The 17,032-nt window shown below is 37.5% G+C and overlaps 2 protein-coding genes across 2 annotated transcripts in view; one reads left to right on the forward strand and one right to left on the reverse strand.

The window, feature by feature from the left end:
* Window positions 1-17,032, forward strand: part of LOC132697435 (dynein axonemal heavy chain 10) — a 104,341-nt gene that overhangs the window by 9,532 nt on the left and 77,777 nt on the right. The window contains 1 exon segment of the mRNA XM_060662956.1: window positions 15,765-16,088. Coding sequence (XP_060518939.1) covers window positions 15,765-16,088 — 324 coding nt within the window.
* Window positions 944-2,113, reverse strand: LOC132697428 (uncharacterized). The gene is made up of 2 exons (XM_060662944.1): window positions 1,700-2,113; window positions 944-1,639 (listed from the first exon to the last, which is right to left on the reverse strand). Exons 1-2 carry the CDS (start codon window positions 2,111-2,113, stop codon window positions 944-946), a joined length of 1,110 nt encoding a protein of 369 aa, XP_060518927.1.

The raw sequence follows: 17,032 nt of genomic DNA on the forward strand, positions 1-17,032 counted from the left end.
TAACTAAAACACCTTGTATATAATCCAAAAAATGCGTGAAACAAAAATTAGTTTTTGCGTTAGTGCCTTTTTGTTTTGACGTATTTTTGCGCGAGGTGAAAAAAGCGACCGGTGTGTCGCGCGCGGTCGGGGGATTCGAACCTCGAACCCGTTTCGCGCGCTACGTTAGTCGAGCCTAGCCGAGCCTAGCCGACGACGATTTCGCGGCGGCGGCGACGATAAGAGAATTCAACTAATAAAAGGTCGTCGAGGTAGTATTGACATCCGATATGTTTAAATTTGTTAATCAGGGAAATATTAGAAATGCGCGAATTCAATAAACACATTTTTATTAACTTACAATGTATCTGATAACGATAATAGTATATTATTTAACGAGCGTATTATGAAGGCCATAATAAACGAGGATGATTTATAAAACGAGCCGCTTGCGGCGAGTGTTATAATCATCTGAGTTTATTATGGTCCATAATACTCGAGTCAAATACTATACTTTATCTACAACCATCCACTTATATAGGGTACCTCACCGGAATTGAAATGTGTCATTTTATTGTGAAAAAAAACTATACATGGGAGAAACCTGAAAATTCGGTAGGAAGCTAATGCTGATGGCAGAGCAATTCAGCTAGAATATTCTCAAGATGGTGGCACTTCCGGTTAGGCCGGAAGTGGATGTTAACTTGCTTTATATGAAATGGAACATAATATCATACATTTTTAGATTCTACCATTCACTCAATATCAACACTGGTTACTGTTTATGTATGCTGTTTATGTTATATGTTTATGTGTTATGAGTTGTGATGTAATAAGGAATAAATTCAATGAAAGTCCTGGATTGAACATTTAATAAGTTTAATAATATTTAATTAACATTTACACTTCAGCACACAATTATTTTTAAATTGACGCTTAATAGGATCATTATGTATTACTCTGTCTATTTCATAAAATTGATTGTTATATTAGGGCAGTTATTGAAATTCATCGTAGTTGGTGTAGTACCAATACTAATGTCCGTGGTGTCTTTACTAATCGAAAAAGTGTTATGAGAAGATTCGCTCGTAATAGTAGACATACCTGGATATTGTGAGGGGGTAGAAACAAAAGTACTGTTATTAATATTACAATTAGGGTTGATTTGACTTAATATTTTAGTAGCTGCATCGGTCTTGTTCTTCTGCGAGTCTGCAATATAGCCTTCAGCTACAGAAGCCGACTTCCAGCCTCCGTGGCGCTTCAGAGCTGTCATACTTGCCCCTGCGTCGACATACAATGTGGCTGAAGATCGTCGTAGACAGTGCCCGGTATATCTTTCTGGGTTTTTGATTTGTAAGAAACTTGCAATTTCTCTGCCCATTTTGGCAAACTTGTTAATGCCGATAACTTGTTTTGTGCATTTTCCATTTTGAAAATTCATAAAAAAAGAATCTGATGCATTTGGCAGTCTCAGATTTGCATATTTTTTAACAATATCATGGAACTTCTCAGTAATAGTAAAATTCCTAGGGATCTTGGTCTTCGTAACGGGAACTATTACTCTAGTGCAACCTTCATAAAATGTAACGTGTTGTATTTTCATTGCATGTAGTTCATTTGAGCGGCATGCACCCATCACTCCCATAATTAATGCAACCTAAAAAATTAACACCTCTTGGTAAATACCGTAGGTATGTAACGTCTTATCATTCCTTACCTTTGTAGCCAAATATTTTGTATCAGGAGCTTCATAAATAAATTTATTTATTTCCTGTCCGGTAAATGCCTTAGATTTTTTGGGTTGATAGCCTTCTGATTGTCTTTTTAATAAAGCATGTAGCTTCGCGTAGTGGTCGATCTTGACATTGTGTTTAATATAAAGTGTGCTTTTCAGCATGGAATAAAACGTCCACAAGGAGGACGACTTATACTTTTTAGCCAATTCTTTGAAATACACTAATAATGTATCTTCAGAGAAGGAGGTGGCCTTGTTTCTTGATCGCCAATCCATGAAATTGTTGTAGGCAATTTCATAATTGTTTCTTGATTTCTTGGGAAGTAAATCCAGAGACGCAGCTTCCGCTGCCGCTCGAATTTCCGGGGGTGTTAGTACTTCGTTTTCAGAATCCATTTTTATTAAATCTTATGTTTTAATTGCAAGGCGAAATTTTAAAGCTTCTCTATATGAATATTATTTACTTTACAATTATTATTTCATGAAAGAAAATGTTTGTATTCACGATGAGCGTCGCGTCGGGTAAGCTGTCGCTATGGATACCCGCTGCGCGCTGTCAGATTTAGCCTGCACGGCCTACTAATTCTTTTTAATTATTGTCATATTGGTTTGTATTTTTTGAACTGTTTTTGAATAATAGAATTGAATTGGTAACGTGTGTATGACTTTAATATGGGTAACTTTATAGTAAATTTTCATAAAAATAATAAATGAAATGTGTGAATTCTGCGCCGATTAATTGAAGCCCGGATTATTAAGAATTCCAGAATATTTTATTACACTTGTTGTTTTATGATATAATTACACTTGTTTTTTTATGATATAATTACACTTGTTGTATTATGCGTAGCATAATACTCTCACTGTCAGAAGTATTATGCGTCTATTATTAAATGGTTGTAGATAAAAAACATTATACGTAAATAAAGCATTTATATTCCATATTTGCTAATGTGATGAAATTTTGTTTAAATTCATCAAGTGTGACCCCGAGGTTAGCTACTTTGTGCGAAATTGCATTGTTCTGGTTCCGCATAAATATAATAAAAGGTCGTCGAGGTCGCGTAAAATATAATTAAATTAAATAAATGTGCACCGATAAAATTTATGATGTAACATTTTTATGAAATATCGCTAACAAATGGCAAGTTGAGTTAGCCAGGTCCCTTTTTTGACTTAAAGTAAGTTGGTGGTGTATGTTGTTGCGGTCAGACAGAAACAAATTATAGAGCAGTATATGTTTAGGAATTAATGAAAAATGACATAAACCAAATACGTGTTACTAATAAAATTATTTATTGATTATATATATTTACATCTCGGTTATGTATATTTACATCTCGGTATAATTTCATAGCTTTAAAAAGACTGTGCCCTTTTGACATAATTTTTTCAATATCTTCTCTTTCCAGAAACATTTGCGACCGTCCATTTTTTAATAGCCTCAAATCACAAAGCTCTTCTTCGTTCCAATACATCACCTCTATGTCGTCACCGATGTGTGCTGAAACGTCGTTCCACTTTAGATGTTCTCCTACTTCTTCGTTTAGAAAATTGAGAAAACCCAAGAACTCTTCTAGTTGAAAATCCGTATGGTCGTCCCTGCTGGTGAAACGAACGCCAGTGTTGTAAATTTCAAACAGCATATTTTCGTCAATCCTAACAACATCAGTGGCCATTTTAATTTTTTTTTTTTGGCTGCGTTAAGTACACTTTTTGAGTCACAGTCGATTTAAGAGTTTTGGAATATATGCGAACAATTTATACATCCACATATCCCTACTTGCGAAGATGGGCGGAGCAATGAATTTTATTCAACTTGTATAAGCACTTTGATAGTAATAGGAAACAAGCACCCATCACTAGATACAGTAGGATCAAAACCTTTTGGAGGTCTGTCCCAAAATTTTCCTCCTTATCACTGCGATAGCTGCTATTATTGGAAGCAATCGTTTGCCATTCGCCGTGGTCGCCGAAACTGCGATCAAAGAAAACCAAACGGACTTTGTAATTTAGATACTGAGCGGTAACGTTTGGTAACCTTGCTCCAAAAATGTGTAGCTTATCGTTACCGTTAACTGTCATGGGATACAGCTGACTCCATTCTTCCGGCCAAACGCCACTGATATTGTTATTTTTAAAACAAACGTCCGCTTCGATAACCCCATTGGGTTTATTTAAGTAGAACATATTTTGCACTACCGCTGTTAATAAAACATATTGAGCACTTAACAAAGCCATGTTTCTCACTATATTGAGGCGATTTAAATCAATGAACTACTTTTTATAACACTCAAACAAAGCGGACATTTATTTTGTGGAGGCACGGGTCCGTCGATATGAGTTCTACTATCCGATCGATTATAGTGAATAAAACAAGGCAAATGAGTCTGCAGGTCGAAATTGTTTTTCTGCTTGTCGGATAACCTATGCCACATAGCCAGCAAGTCGTTGGATTTCACGTATTTGATTAGGTATTCCGCGGGAAGCTCATCGACGTTGCTTATGGGGCGATTCATCACTTAACACTTGAGAATTAATTTTGATTTGCTCGCTTTGCGTTAGTCTGTTTTATATGTTGCCGCTCAAAATAAAATTGCAAATTTTGAAAGCACATCTTTTTATTGTCATTTTCATATAGGAATTTTAGCATATAACCAATTGAATAATAATACAGAGTTTCGTAAGGCACACATGCGTAATCCACCATTCATATGAAAGGTGCACTGAGGTCGATCCAATTCAAATTTGAGCGGTATCAGCCAACTGTCGTCGAATTTTTCGATATTAACAATCAAAGGAAGGTGTAGCTGTAGTTGTTGGATCTTCGAAGTCAAAAAATCAATTTTCGGTTGCCCTCTGAGGTATATAATGTCCGCGGTTTCAACCAAACGCCTAACCAATTCGTCGATAAAGTTATAGTCTATAAGACTTGTACTATATTTTAATCCGTGGTGAAAACGCTCGAGCCAACGTACGCTTCACTTATCAGCATGAGTCAACGTTAAAAAATCTCTCGGCGGCTTCATTATGTAGTGGACCATTTGATTTCCGTCGTAAATTGCAATTTCTTTAGCGACGAAACCTTCACCGTCCTTCAGATTAAACCCTTGTATATCTAGTGCCACGATCCGCATGATGACAACTGTCAAAAATGTACTATTTCGCCTGATATTTATGGAAAATTTTTTGAACATCTGCGAATCGGGTTTTTAAAATCCGTTACATTTGTTTTACTATTTTAGTTAGCGGATTGTAACTAAATACTTTGTCATGTAAAATGAGACAATAAACTGATGTATCCTTCTTGATATTGCATTTCGATTGGGAAACCATCCTGCATTTTGAAGTTTTATACTTTCGTTGGTATTATAGGAAAGATATGCTTTTAATGTTGATGCCAAACCAACGTTCCTGACTGCGTCCAAGGTGACGCCATTAAGTTCGTACCGGATCTCTCTAAAGAGAAAAGCAATTCCATTGTTAATAAACCTTAATTTTCCAGTGTACTTGTCATCTTCATTAGTAAGGACCCCCTCGATGTACAACACACTTTCACAGGGTAAAGTGAAGGAATCTAGTTCATGAATTGGTATGCGTATTTCGTCGTTATAGTCGAATTTTGAAGACACGAATGGTTGATAAGTATGAAACTCTGAACTTACGATGGAGTTGTCGATATAGAGTTTTTCGTTAACATCTAAAATTGTCATTTTAAGAGCACTTGGAATCCCAATGAGTTCAAAAAGGTGCGGTTTGTACGTGTTAAACGTTGGCCGTTTCTAATGGCACTGGATTTGCAAACGATATTTCTCTTTTTATAGTTTTTTTTTGTGATTGTACTGTAACCACTGATGGTTCTCTTATAAAAGTCCTGTTATATCTGGTAACCATTATTGCTTTTTAAATGCAACCTCACTGTTATCGTTTCGTTTCTAAAATTAATAAGATCTCCATCTTGGTCGATGATTTTTATAGTGATATTATTAATTGTCTTAACACTGATTGGAAAATAAAGTATAGGTAGGGGCGACTCGACTATTTTATACCCAGGAGCTACAGCCGGAAAAAACTGATGTATTATGTGAACCGGTTTACCATTACTGTATGAGCCAACACATATATTACAATCGACGCAAATAGCATTGACTTTATTAATATTTACTACTTCATCCGACTGTTCTGTAGTCGATGCTTCAACTACTCGCTTTTTAAATCCAAGCAGTCCACCTATGGAATCATTCGAGGAAAAGTCAATTCGTTTAGAACAAAAAATTGAACTCTTTAAAGTGTTCGAATTTGATTCCAGAATAAAATCGACCTTCTCTTTTTCACTTGGTTTTTGACGTATTTCTCGATATCTGTTAAATCGTACGTTCCCTCTGGAATAGTTATAACTTTCTCTCCTATATGTAACTTGTTATTACCGGGTTCAATATTTGGTATGCTCATGTACGTCTCGAAATCTGCTAGTCCCAAAAAGTATTCCTTATCATCATCTAAATAAATTGGCGGATTGAAATCGGCGGATAATATAGAAGTTTTCCCACTTATGGAAATCGTAGTGGACATTACGAATCTAAATTAATCACTGACGTTTCACTTTAACGGCATGTTATTATATAGAAATTTTAGTGACAGATGTCCGCAATTGTAAGAACTGGACTTTTGTTTGGTTTCATAAGTGTAATATATGCTAACATTTCCGTTAGAATTAAGATATTTAACTAATTCTACAGGCGGTTTCAAATTTCCGTAACCATCACAGTAGAAAGTCTTAGTTTTGTCCTTTATGTAGCTGACCCAATGAGTTCCCTGGTTTTTCTCACTATCCAAGTTAACAATTCCGCATTCTTCAATTTTAATTTTTCGCGGTAAATTATCACGCATAAAAACGCCCCGAACGAACGAAATAGCTTCAATTATTGAAAAACTAAGAGAGGGAAAAGTTATCTTATAAAATAAGCACGATTGAAAGTTAGAAAATTATTTGAGTAACAACCGTTGTCATGGCTATTAATAAATTTGGTACACACATTAATCACCACCTTAACGAGAAATACGATAATTCAATGAAAGAGTTGGAAAAACATTTATCCAAAATAGAAGAGCTTGAGAAGACATTTAAGAGCTATCAGGCAGATATCAATTCCCAACTTAATAAACTTTTGCCACAACAAAACCGATATACACAATGGGTGAACAAATACAATACGAGTTTGGACCAAATAAATCAGTTAGCGACAACAACTAATGAATGATTTAAAATGGTGTTTAATTCAAATTGACGGGCAATCGACAAAGTAATGAGCAGTGAGAAAGCACAACTCGTCCGAGAGCTGCACAAGCCGGCACGCAGAAATTACGCGCGTCGCAGAACTATAATACGAGGGCTGGATGATTTGTGGCAAGCGGATTTGGCTCAGCTAGACCGATATGCGAAACAAAATAAAAACTACTATACTAGTCGTGATCGATTGCTTTTCAAAATACGTGTGGTGTCGACCGTTAAAAACAAAAACCGGTGTTGAAGTTACCAAAGCGTTTACCCAAATTCTCAAAGAAGGACGCCGGCCGCAAAATCTGCAAACTGATCTCGGCAAAGAGTTTTATAATATCCATTTTAAAAAAATGACGGGTAGGTTTGACATAAATCACTACAGTACATATAGCAACGTGAAAGCTGCCGTAGCCGAGAGAGTTATACGTACTCTCAAGGAAAAATTATTTAGATATTTTTCGTTAAACGGCACCTACAAATGGATAGATGTTTTATCCTCTGTTGTCGAAAAATATAACAGTAGCGTGCACAGGACCACCGGAATGAGACCTAAAGAAGTGAACAAAGATAACGCGCCTAGTTTTCTGAAATCAGCCTACAGTCACTTGAAAATTGTAGGACCATCTAAACTTAAACTGGACGACGTTGTAAGAATCAGCAAGACCAAGCACGCTTTTAGCAAAGGTTATACTCGCAACTGGACCACGGAATTGTTTAAAATCGTAAAAGTGCAGATTACAAATCCGGTAACTTATCTGTTGGAAGATATGAAGGGTAAGCCTGTAATGGGCGCTTTTTACCAGGAAGAATTGAAGAAAACCGTTAACCCTGACGTCTATCTCGTCGAAAAGGTGTTGCGCAAACGAGGAAATAAGGTTCTCGTGCGCTGGTTGGGCTTGGACAAGTCACATGATTCATGGATCGACACCGCGAATATCCTATAAATTTCTTCTATTATTTTTGATTTTGTGAGCGTCCGAGACAGACATGGAACAAATTGTGTTGCCGGATAATTTTTTAAATTTATTGCAAGAGAATGGTTTGATGGGTCCACCGCCTTCGCAGCCACCAACAGATATTCCAAAACGTAAGCGTACTGCTGCAAATTCACGAGTTAAGAAAATAAAAATTGAATCTCTACCGCAAGCACAAGGAGAATGGTTCGAGGCGTTCAAAGATGACAACGAAAAAAGGGTAGTTTGTGAGGCGTTCAATTTGAAAAACAATTTGGAAAATCAGCTGATGCAATGTGAAGAAGGTATCCAGCAGCTCGAAACTCAGATAGCAGTTGTTCAGGCCGATCTCCAAATACTGCGCTTACGTGCGGAAGAATACAAAGCAAAAATCTGATATTTCCAAAATTTGGCTCCAGGACATATTGTATAAAAATGAAAAAATATTCAGTAACTGTATTTTGATATAAAAATAAAATCGCGTTAAAATATTTTCATTTTATTTCAAATTTTAGCCAGGACGCTTTTGGTCAGATTTAAATTAGGTCTAAAATATCTATGGAACAGCTCTCCAACAGGTCTAGGACAGCTCTAAACAGGCCCAAAACCTCTACGGAACAGGTTTCGACAGGTCCGACACAGATATGGACCATTTTGCTTCTTTAAACAGGAATGTTTATTTCGCATTGCGATCGAACAATTATTTTTGGTGACGCAAAGTATAATATACTGACAAAATGAAATTACGGAGTGTCTATATATATATATATATATATATATATATATATATATATATATATATATATATATATATATATATATATATATATATAATAAACGCGAGAAGCATGAGGTTCCCAATGCGAAAAGACCCGCCGCCGCCTCTATTGCTGCAGACGAACCCAAGCGCCCGAGACTTGACCTACCGGAAGGTAAGGATTTTTGATTTTATATCCCAAGCAATTCTCATATTGTATTTTATAGCTTGATACAGACCTCCTTCCGTAACCGCATAGTTACATACCGTCTGGCGTCCACCGTTAACCCTACCGACGTTAAGGGCTTCTTGGACCACCTTAGGTCCAAAATCCTTACGTTGGTAGAGTCGAACGTTCGACGCTACGGCAACGTAAAAGTCGGTATGGAGCTATTCGGAAACTTCCTCTTGCAGACGAAGGAACAAGAGGAGGTCAAGTCCTTCAATACCAAATATCGGCTGGTGAGCGGAAACACCGATCTGGAGGAGCTATACGTCCAGTTCGTCGACATCTTGGCTACCAAAGCGTCCGAGTTTCAGGAAAGGGACAGCGGTATGATTCATAAAAATGTATATTTCCGAACTAATTTCTTTCTCTTTTTTACAGGCTGGGCGTTGCAGGAACTCCTCCATTTAGAAATAGGGATTAACAAGTACAATCCCTTAAGGGCGTCGTCCTATGTTAGCCTGCCCAAGGAAATCGAAGCCAAAAAAGCTGTTTTGAACTTGCCAAATACGGACGAAAAATGCTTTATGTGGTCGATCTTGGCTGCTCTTCACCCAATTCACTGGACAAATAACGCTAACCGGGTCAGTAACTATGTAGAATTTCAGAACGAGCTGGATTTTACAGGTATCGATTTTCCCGTTAAACTTAAGGACATATCCACTTTTGAACGACTTAATGAAATTTCGGTCAATGTCTATGGCCTCGAGAGAGTCTATAACAAAGTGCGTAATGATGTTGAGGTCGTTCGTCCTTTGCATTTTACTGAATCTCGTAAAGAGAGACATGTAAACCTCTTATTAATTAGTAATGACCATGGAGAAAATCATTATTGTTTAATAAGAAGTATGTCTCGGTTGGTTTCAAAACAATTAACTAAAAGATCCACTACAAAGTTTTTATGCGATGGGTGTTTGGTTTATTTTTATAACGAAGAAAAACTAAAGCGTCATAAAGAACACGACTGCACTCACATTTCCATCAAACTTCCGACCACCGAATTGCGCAAGGATAAATACGGTAAAGATGTTCCCGCGAATAAGCTGAAATTTGAAGAATTGGAAAAGAAATTAAAAGTTCCTTTTGTTGTGTACGCGGACTTTGAAACAGTCATGACTCCTTTACAGGTGGAAGGCGAACCGAATCCCGACAAATCGTTTACCGTCAAAACTCATATTCACGAGCCTTACTCTTTCGCCTACTATGTCAAATGTGACTTTGACGATTCCCAGTCTACTTTTAAACAGTACAGAGTTCGGGGCGCACACAAAATTTTCATTGAATGGTTGGAGAGCGACTGCAAAGCGCTCTACAACAAGTTCATGAAAACTTCCGTGCCCATGACCACTCTATCGTTTGAACAAGAGACCGGCTTTCGAAACGCTGCGGCTTGTCACATTTGCGAGAAGCCATTTAATGCAGAGGACGAAAAAGTAAGGGATCATTGTCATATGACTGGCGAATTTCGAGGTGCGGCTCACTCCACTTGCAACTTGAATTTCAAAGTTCCGCGGCACATCCCTGTCTTTTTTCACCATTTAGGTTTCGACAGTCATGTATTTGTAAAATTTATGGCTGAAGAAGGGGAAAAGATCGATGTCATCGCCCAAAACAAGGAACGTTACATTTCCTTTAAGAAACATGTCCTAATCGATAACATTGAGTCGGAGAAAGGAGGCAAAGGGAAAAGGGTATTTTTAAAACTCCGATTTTTAGATTCATTTCGATTTATGGCATCCAGTTTGGACAGATTGAGTCGAAATTTGAACGATAGTCAGTGTCTGGAAGTCAAAAAATTTTTTAAAAATGAACAAGAATTTCAACTTATTCGATAGAAGGGCGTTTTTCCATATACGTATCTAGATTCTTTTTCAAAATTAGACGAAACCAAACTGCCATCGCACGAGGACTTTTATGACTCCATGCGAAAGAGCAACATAACCAGGGAGGATTACAAGCGTGCCTGGACTGTGTGGAATTTGTTCAAATGTAAAACTTTAGGCGAATATTCAGATATTTATTTAAAATCCGACGTTTTACTTTTAGCCGATATTTTTGAAAACTTTAGAGAGGTGTGTCTGAAAACGTACGGTCTGGACCCGAGTCAGTTTTATACGACACCGGGTCTATCATGGACGAGCGCCCTTAAGGCGATAAAGGTCGAACTGGACCTGTTAACATGATACACTTCTTGAAGCACGGTATCCGCGGAGGAGTCAGTCAGTGTAGTGTGAGAAAGGCCGCGGCTAATAATAAATTTTTACCTAATTACGACCCTTCCAAACCTACCTCTTACGTCATGTACTTGGACACTACCAATTTATACGGGGCGGCCATGTCACAATACCTCCCAACGGGAAACTTCGAGTGGTTGGAGGAGGGCAAAATTCAAAATTTAGATATTACGCGTATCCCCAACGATTCACCTAGGGGCTATATTTTCGAAGTAGATTTGGACTATCCGGAAGTGCTGCATGACGCACACAACGAACTGCCTTTTTGCCCGGAATCCATCGTTTCGCCAATCGCGAAAACCAAAATGAGAAAACTTATTCCAAATTTAAACAATAAACGTAATTATGTATTGCATTATAGGAATCTGCAACAGGCTTTAAGCAACGGTTTAAAGCTTGTTCGCATCCATCGCGTTTTTGTTTTCGATCAATCTCCCTGGCTAAAACAATACATAGACGGCGATGCGTAATACAGCTAAAAATAAGTTTGAAAAAGATGATGTACATGATATGTACGTCGAACTGAAGAATAAGGTGGCATTGTCTTACGCGGATGACAAACGACATCTTATACCCGGCTCAGAGTACACCATCGAAATTTAGTTGGTTCAAAGGACAGCGGGAAAATCACTGACTGATCGACCACATACCAAGCAGATATTTCTTTTGGCAAACTAATATGTTACGATTCCTTTAGATGATTGTTATTTATATTTGTGTTTAATTTATGTATCTATTTATGTCCATATATGCTATTTATATATGCATATCGTTCGAATATATATATTAATATGTGTCTATCCTGATGGGGTTTTGTATATGATTAATAAAACAATTTGTTCGATATTAGTGTCATTAAACGTCTTTTTCCCTGTTGCATTTTATTTAATCCGCAAAAAAAAATGTTGTCAATAAATTATTATATTTTAAGCGACATCGACGACCTTTTATTAGTTGAATTCTCTTATCGTCGCCGCCGCCGCGAAATCGTCGTCGGCTAGGCTCGGCTAGGCTAGACTAATGTAGTGCGCGAAACGGGTTCGAGGTTCGAATCCCCCGACCGCGCGCGACACACCGGTCGCTTTTTTCACCTCGCGCAAAAATACGTCAAAACAAAAAGGCACTAACGCAAAAACTACCCCTAGCGGGGCGAAATTGCCAAAAAGGCACTAACGCGAAAACTACCCCCTACCCCCCATTAAGGGTGACATCTGGCGATCGAAACCTGAGCTCTTAATGGGCGGCGACATCTCTCGTAGAATGGTCAAACTATTTTTTTTTTTCGGTTGCTTGGGAATCTGTAAATTTGCAATCACAAAATCTCCCCCGGGGGACGGGGGATGGTGAAGTCACGAATATAAACTACTTACTTATTATGTTTTTTAATATTGCACGGAATATCGCGAACACCCTGTACAATACTTAAAAACCATAAATACGAAAGTTTAAGCTGTCTATATGGGCTATATCGTCATGTATAAGAAACTGACATCTAAAACCCAGATTTGAAGTTATTGCCAATTTTCAATAATTTTTTCAATTTTAATCATTTTTCAGTTTTTTTGAATTTGTCAATTTGAAAAATTGTCAAGAATAAAAGTTTATTGAGTCGTTTCCTCTGCGCCTTCTGGTTCAAGAATGTTTTTGAAAAATGGTCTTTTTGTAGACCCTTGCAGACGCGATTTTTAATAGGTTTCGTCACGGGGCAAAGCTGCATAGATGTGCCAAATATGAAATCGATTGCTTCAAATTTCGGACACTTATCATGTTTCATACCAAAGTCGAAAATCGCGAAAAAAAGTGCGGCGTCGGATCAGGGCCATTTCTTATAAGTTATGTGCCTCGTGGAGGGTTAAACAGGAGGCAAATTTCAATTTTGTAGCTCCAACGGTTCGAAAGTTATTCAGGAAAAACCAAAAGACGAGAACCGAGAACGGAGAACGGACGGACAAAAAAAATTTTTTTCGACGTTGATAATTTCTGTGCCAACGGCGATCCCGTAGGACTTACCGTTATCGAGATAGAAAATTTTTATGCGAGTGCAGATACAAAATTCGATTTCATCGATTTTAGAAAGTAACAAGTTATATATAGGACTAACTATTCCAGAGGGAACGTACGATTTAACAGATATCGAGAAATACACCAAAAACCAAGTGAAAAAGATATTTAAGGAAAAGATCGAGAAGACTACAGAACAGTCGGATGAAGTAGTAAATATTAACAAAGTACGCAAGAGTTCGTTTTAATACGAGCAAGCAACGATTTAGACGCGGTGATATTTCTAGACGACAATGAACCAAAAACCACAACTCCCGAAAGCCCTAGTTTCGCTTAAAAAGATACAATGGAAAATCCCAAAAATAATGACAAATATTGCCGAAGAACTTGCTCTAACGAAAATCATTTAGTCTAATAAAGAGATAACAATCGATTTCAGATCTTCGGAAATTATTGAATATTCATCTCTGCCCGAAACCACAACTCACACGTGGCCCGTAAAAACAACAAATAAACTAGACACTCCGCGTCATATAATTACCGCCTTGCACGAAAATAGGAAAGGTCAAGTAGAAAAGGATATGAGTCAATTTGATGACGTCGATTTAACTAATAAAAAAATATTTTTAAATTCGGAACTATATCCGTACCACGATTTAAATCTAATTTAAAAAAAAAACAAGTATTCTACTCTGTATGATATGTTTGCCAATTTTAGGCATTCTTATTACGGAACGTTCAACGAACCAATTTTCACACCGCAGCATTTCAGAGAAAAATGTCCCATTACACACATCGATTGTTCTCATCAAAGAGAGTCTTTACAAACTGGCGGTAATATCAAAAAGGATACATCGGTTTATTGTCTCATTTTACATGACAAAGTATTTAGTTACAATCCGCTCACTAAAATAGTAAACAAATCTAAAGGATTTTAAAACCAGATTCGCAGATGCTCAAAAAATTTGTCATAAATATCGGGTGACACGGTACATTTTTGACAGTTGTCATCATGCGGATCGTGGCGCTAGATATGCAAGGCTTTAATCTGAATGATGGTGAAGGTCTCGTCGCTAAAGAAATTGCAATTTACGACGGAAATCAAATGGTCCACTATATTATGAATTCGCCGAGAGATTTTTTAACGTTGACTCATGCTGATAAGCGAAGCGTACCTTGGTTCGAGCGTTTTCACCACGGATTAAAATATAGTACAGGTCTTATAGAATATAACCTTATCGACCAATTGATTAGGTGGTTGGTTGAAACAGCGGACATTATATACCTAAGATGGCAAGCGATTTTTTAACTTCGAAGATCTAACAACTACAGGTACCTCGACCTTGGATTGTTAATATTGAAAAATTCGACGACAGTTCGCTGATACGGCTCGAATTTGAATTGGATCGATCTGAGTAGTAGATTACGTATGCGTGCCTTACGAAACTCTGTATTATTATTCAATTGGTTATAGGCTAAAATTATTATATGAAAATAATAATAACATGTGCTTTCAAAATTTGCTATTTTATTTCTAGCGGCAACCTATAAAACGATTGTGATAATTGCTATCGCAAAACGTTATGAACAGCATCTGGCTGTATTATTTACTTAGATTATGCGCGATCTCGGTGACCTAATCATCTCGCTCCGCGATAGAAACTTAACGCCGCCGGCCGGGCACGCCTCCCGCGACTTAAAGTACAGAGGGCAAAAAAATTGCCAAAAAAGTTCAAACACAAAAACTACCCCCTTCCCCCATTAAGGGTGACATCTGGCGATCAAAACCTAAGGTATTAATGCGCGACATCTCTCGTACATTAATCAAAATAAATGAAAGGATTGGTTGAGAATCTGTAGTAGTGGCCCTACTACATTTTAATTCTAAACAACGATATCCAAACCCTCAACTCTTTTTTGCCTAAATATTTGAAGAAAATGCTGCAGTAAAAATGCCACATCCGAACGTATTGACCATGTGTTAGCCTGGTTGTGGAATGCCTTAAGAGTATTGGTTAGATACTAGCCACTAGAGATATAGAGGCCCCGTCTACGTTGTTAATACCATGAAACAAAATTTAAACCAAACCTTGCATTTATCAACAACTTGGCCGTTGACAGATCGCCAAAAAGTTTGGCTGCGGCATTTTTCCTTAAGTATTTTCCCAAAATATGTCTGGATCTTATTACTGTTCTGCGAAACAAATTAAGTGTGAAGATATAGCTGTTTAGGAAGAAAATGACGCAAAGTGCAGGTTAGAGGCATGCGCGGAAGATCATTCCCATCTCTACGAAAATATTGTTGGCAGAAGCGCATCAATTTTTACCGTAGTGGCCCTGTTGACAATAAAGAAACTTGTGCAAAGTTACAGGGTGAATTGTAGAAGCATGGGCGGAAAAATCATAAAATTCTCTACGAAATGAATATTTAATATAAATGTCTGTAAGTTATAATTTAACCAATCTTTATAAATTTTTGTACACTTTTCATCTCGCAGCGTTATTCAAAGATACCTAGTCAAAGGAAATATTTTCAACAAGGCTCTTCTTAAGTACATAACTGAATTTTAGTATATATGTTTGCTTTTTATATAGTTAAAATAGAGAAGCCCAAAACGGAGGTGGCAATCGCGACGGAGAAGTTAACGAAAAAGAAAAAAGGTGGCAAGGCTCTCATCAAAATAGGCAAAAAGGCACGGAAGTCGCCTCGGACCTCTCCCGATATTGCGGACGTCGAGGGCGACTTAGGGGAACGATCGTCGCCTGAAGCGGAAACGGAACGCAAGAAGCCGGACGAGGAGACGACGACGCGGACGGAAAGGACGTCATCGCCAGCCACGGACGCGGAAGCGTCCACGATTCCATCGGCGGAAGTTACCGATGCAGACGTGGAATTGTCGGAAGCGGAAGAAGGCAAAGGTTTAGATATTAAGAAATTGATAGTTTCGTGCAGGGTTTACGAAAAATTAATTTCAGAAGAGAGAGACTTTTCTCCGCAAACTAGACGATTAAACAGGGCTCTAAGGTTACCGAAATTGCAGTTATTACAATTACTTGTTTCACAATTTAATATAAATGTGTGTTTGTTTCTAAGAATATGAATACTAAGTTCAATAACATGAATACCGGCCAAAGTCAACAATTGCCTACTTATAAAGTGAGGTAAATACGACTCATTGTGTCTCCGGTGGAGCATGCCCCTGAAGGCTCTCTACTGGCTTTTGAAGACACCTTCTGCTGCGAAGGAAGTCTGCGTAATAAATATTAATAATTTGCTTAGTTGTTAATACTTGTATTAAATTTCGGAACTTTGTGTCATCCTCCCTCTTCAGCAACTTTTATATTGAGAGAAAATTTGTTTATTTGTTTGGGGCTATGAATTTGGAAATAATTTGTTTTAGTTTGTCAAGTACAAAGAATAAGAAGTTTGGTAGAACCACTTTTGCACTTCTAATTGTTTATCACCTCTTAGAGAGCAGATATAATCGCCTTTTCTGTGAACTTTACAGCCTAACAATCACAAGTCATTCAACTAGACAATAAAGAAAAACGGTCGCATGACTGAACCCTGAGGCACTCTTATCGTCACATTAAGCTTTTTTACGTAATTTTGTTGTTATTAGGGTTAGTTTACTATGGTATTTGAACATATTGTTCTCTATTATTGAACTAGGAGCCTGTCCAGTTGTATGCTCTACCCTTTAATCTGTAGGAAGCAAGGTCATCCCAATGTTATATTTTGACCTAGGCAAACGAATGGCTTGCTGAAGTCACAATTATAACTCACAAATTACAATGAAAATGGCAAATGTATAGCAATAGTAACCTGTATTGTCTAATATATATTTACGTTTTCTGTTTTT

The sequence above is a fragment of the Cylas formicarius genome, unplaced genomic scaffold, assembly GCF_029955315.1.
Source record: "Cylas formicarius isolate icCylForm1 unplaced genomic scaffold, icCylForm1.1 PGA_scaffold_10__41_contigs__length_53128322, whole genome shotgun sequence".
In the NCBI taxonomy this organism is placed as follows: Eukaryota; Metazoa; Arthropoda; class Insecta; order Coleoptera; family Brentidae; genus Cylas; species Cylas formicarius.

Bases quoted from the DNA above. Each gene is read 5' to 3' on its own strand.
- LOC132697428 (XM_060662944.1), bottom strand. From the start codon at position 2,113: ATGGATTCTGAAAACGAAGTACTAACACCCCCGGAAATTCGAGCGGCA. The intron at 1,640-1,699 runs GTAAGGAATGAT...TTAATTTTTTAG, and splicing joins CAAAATATTTGGCTACAAAG to GTTGCATTAATTATGGGAGT.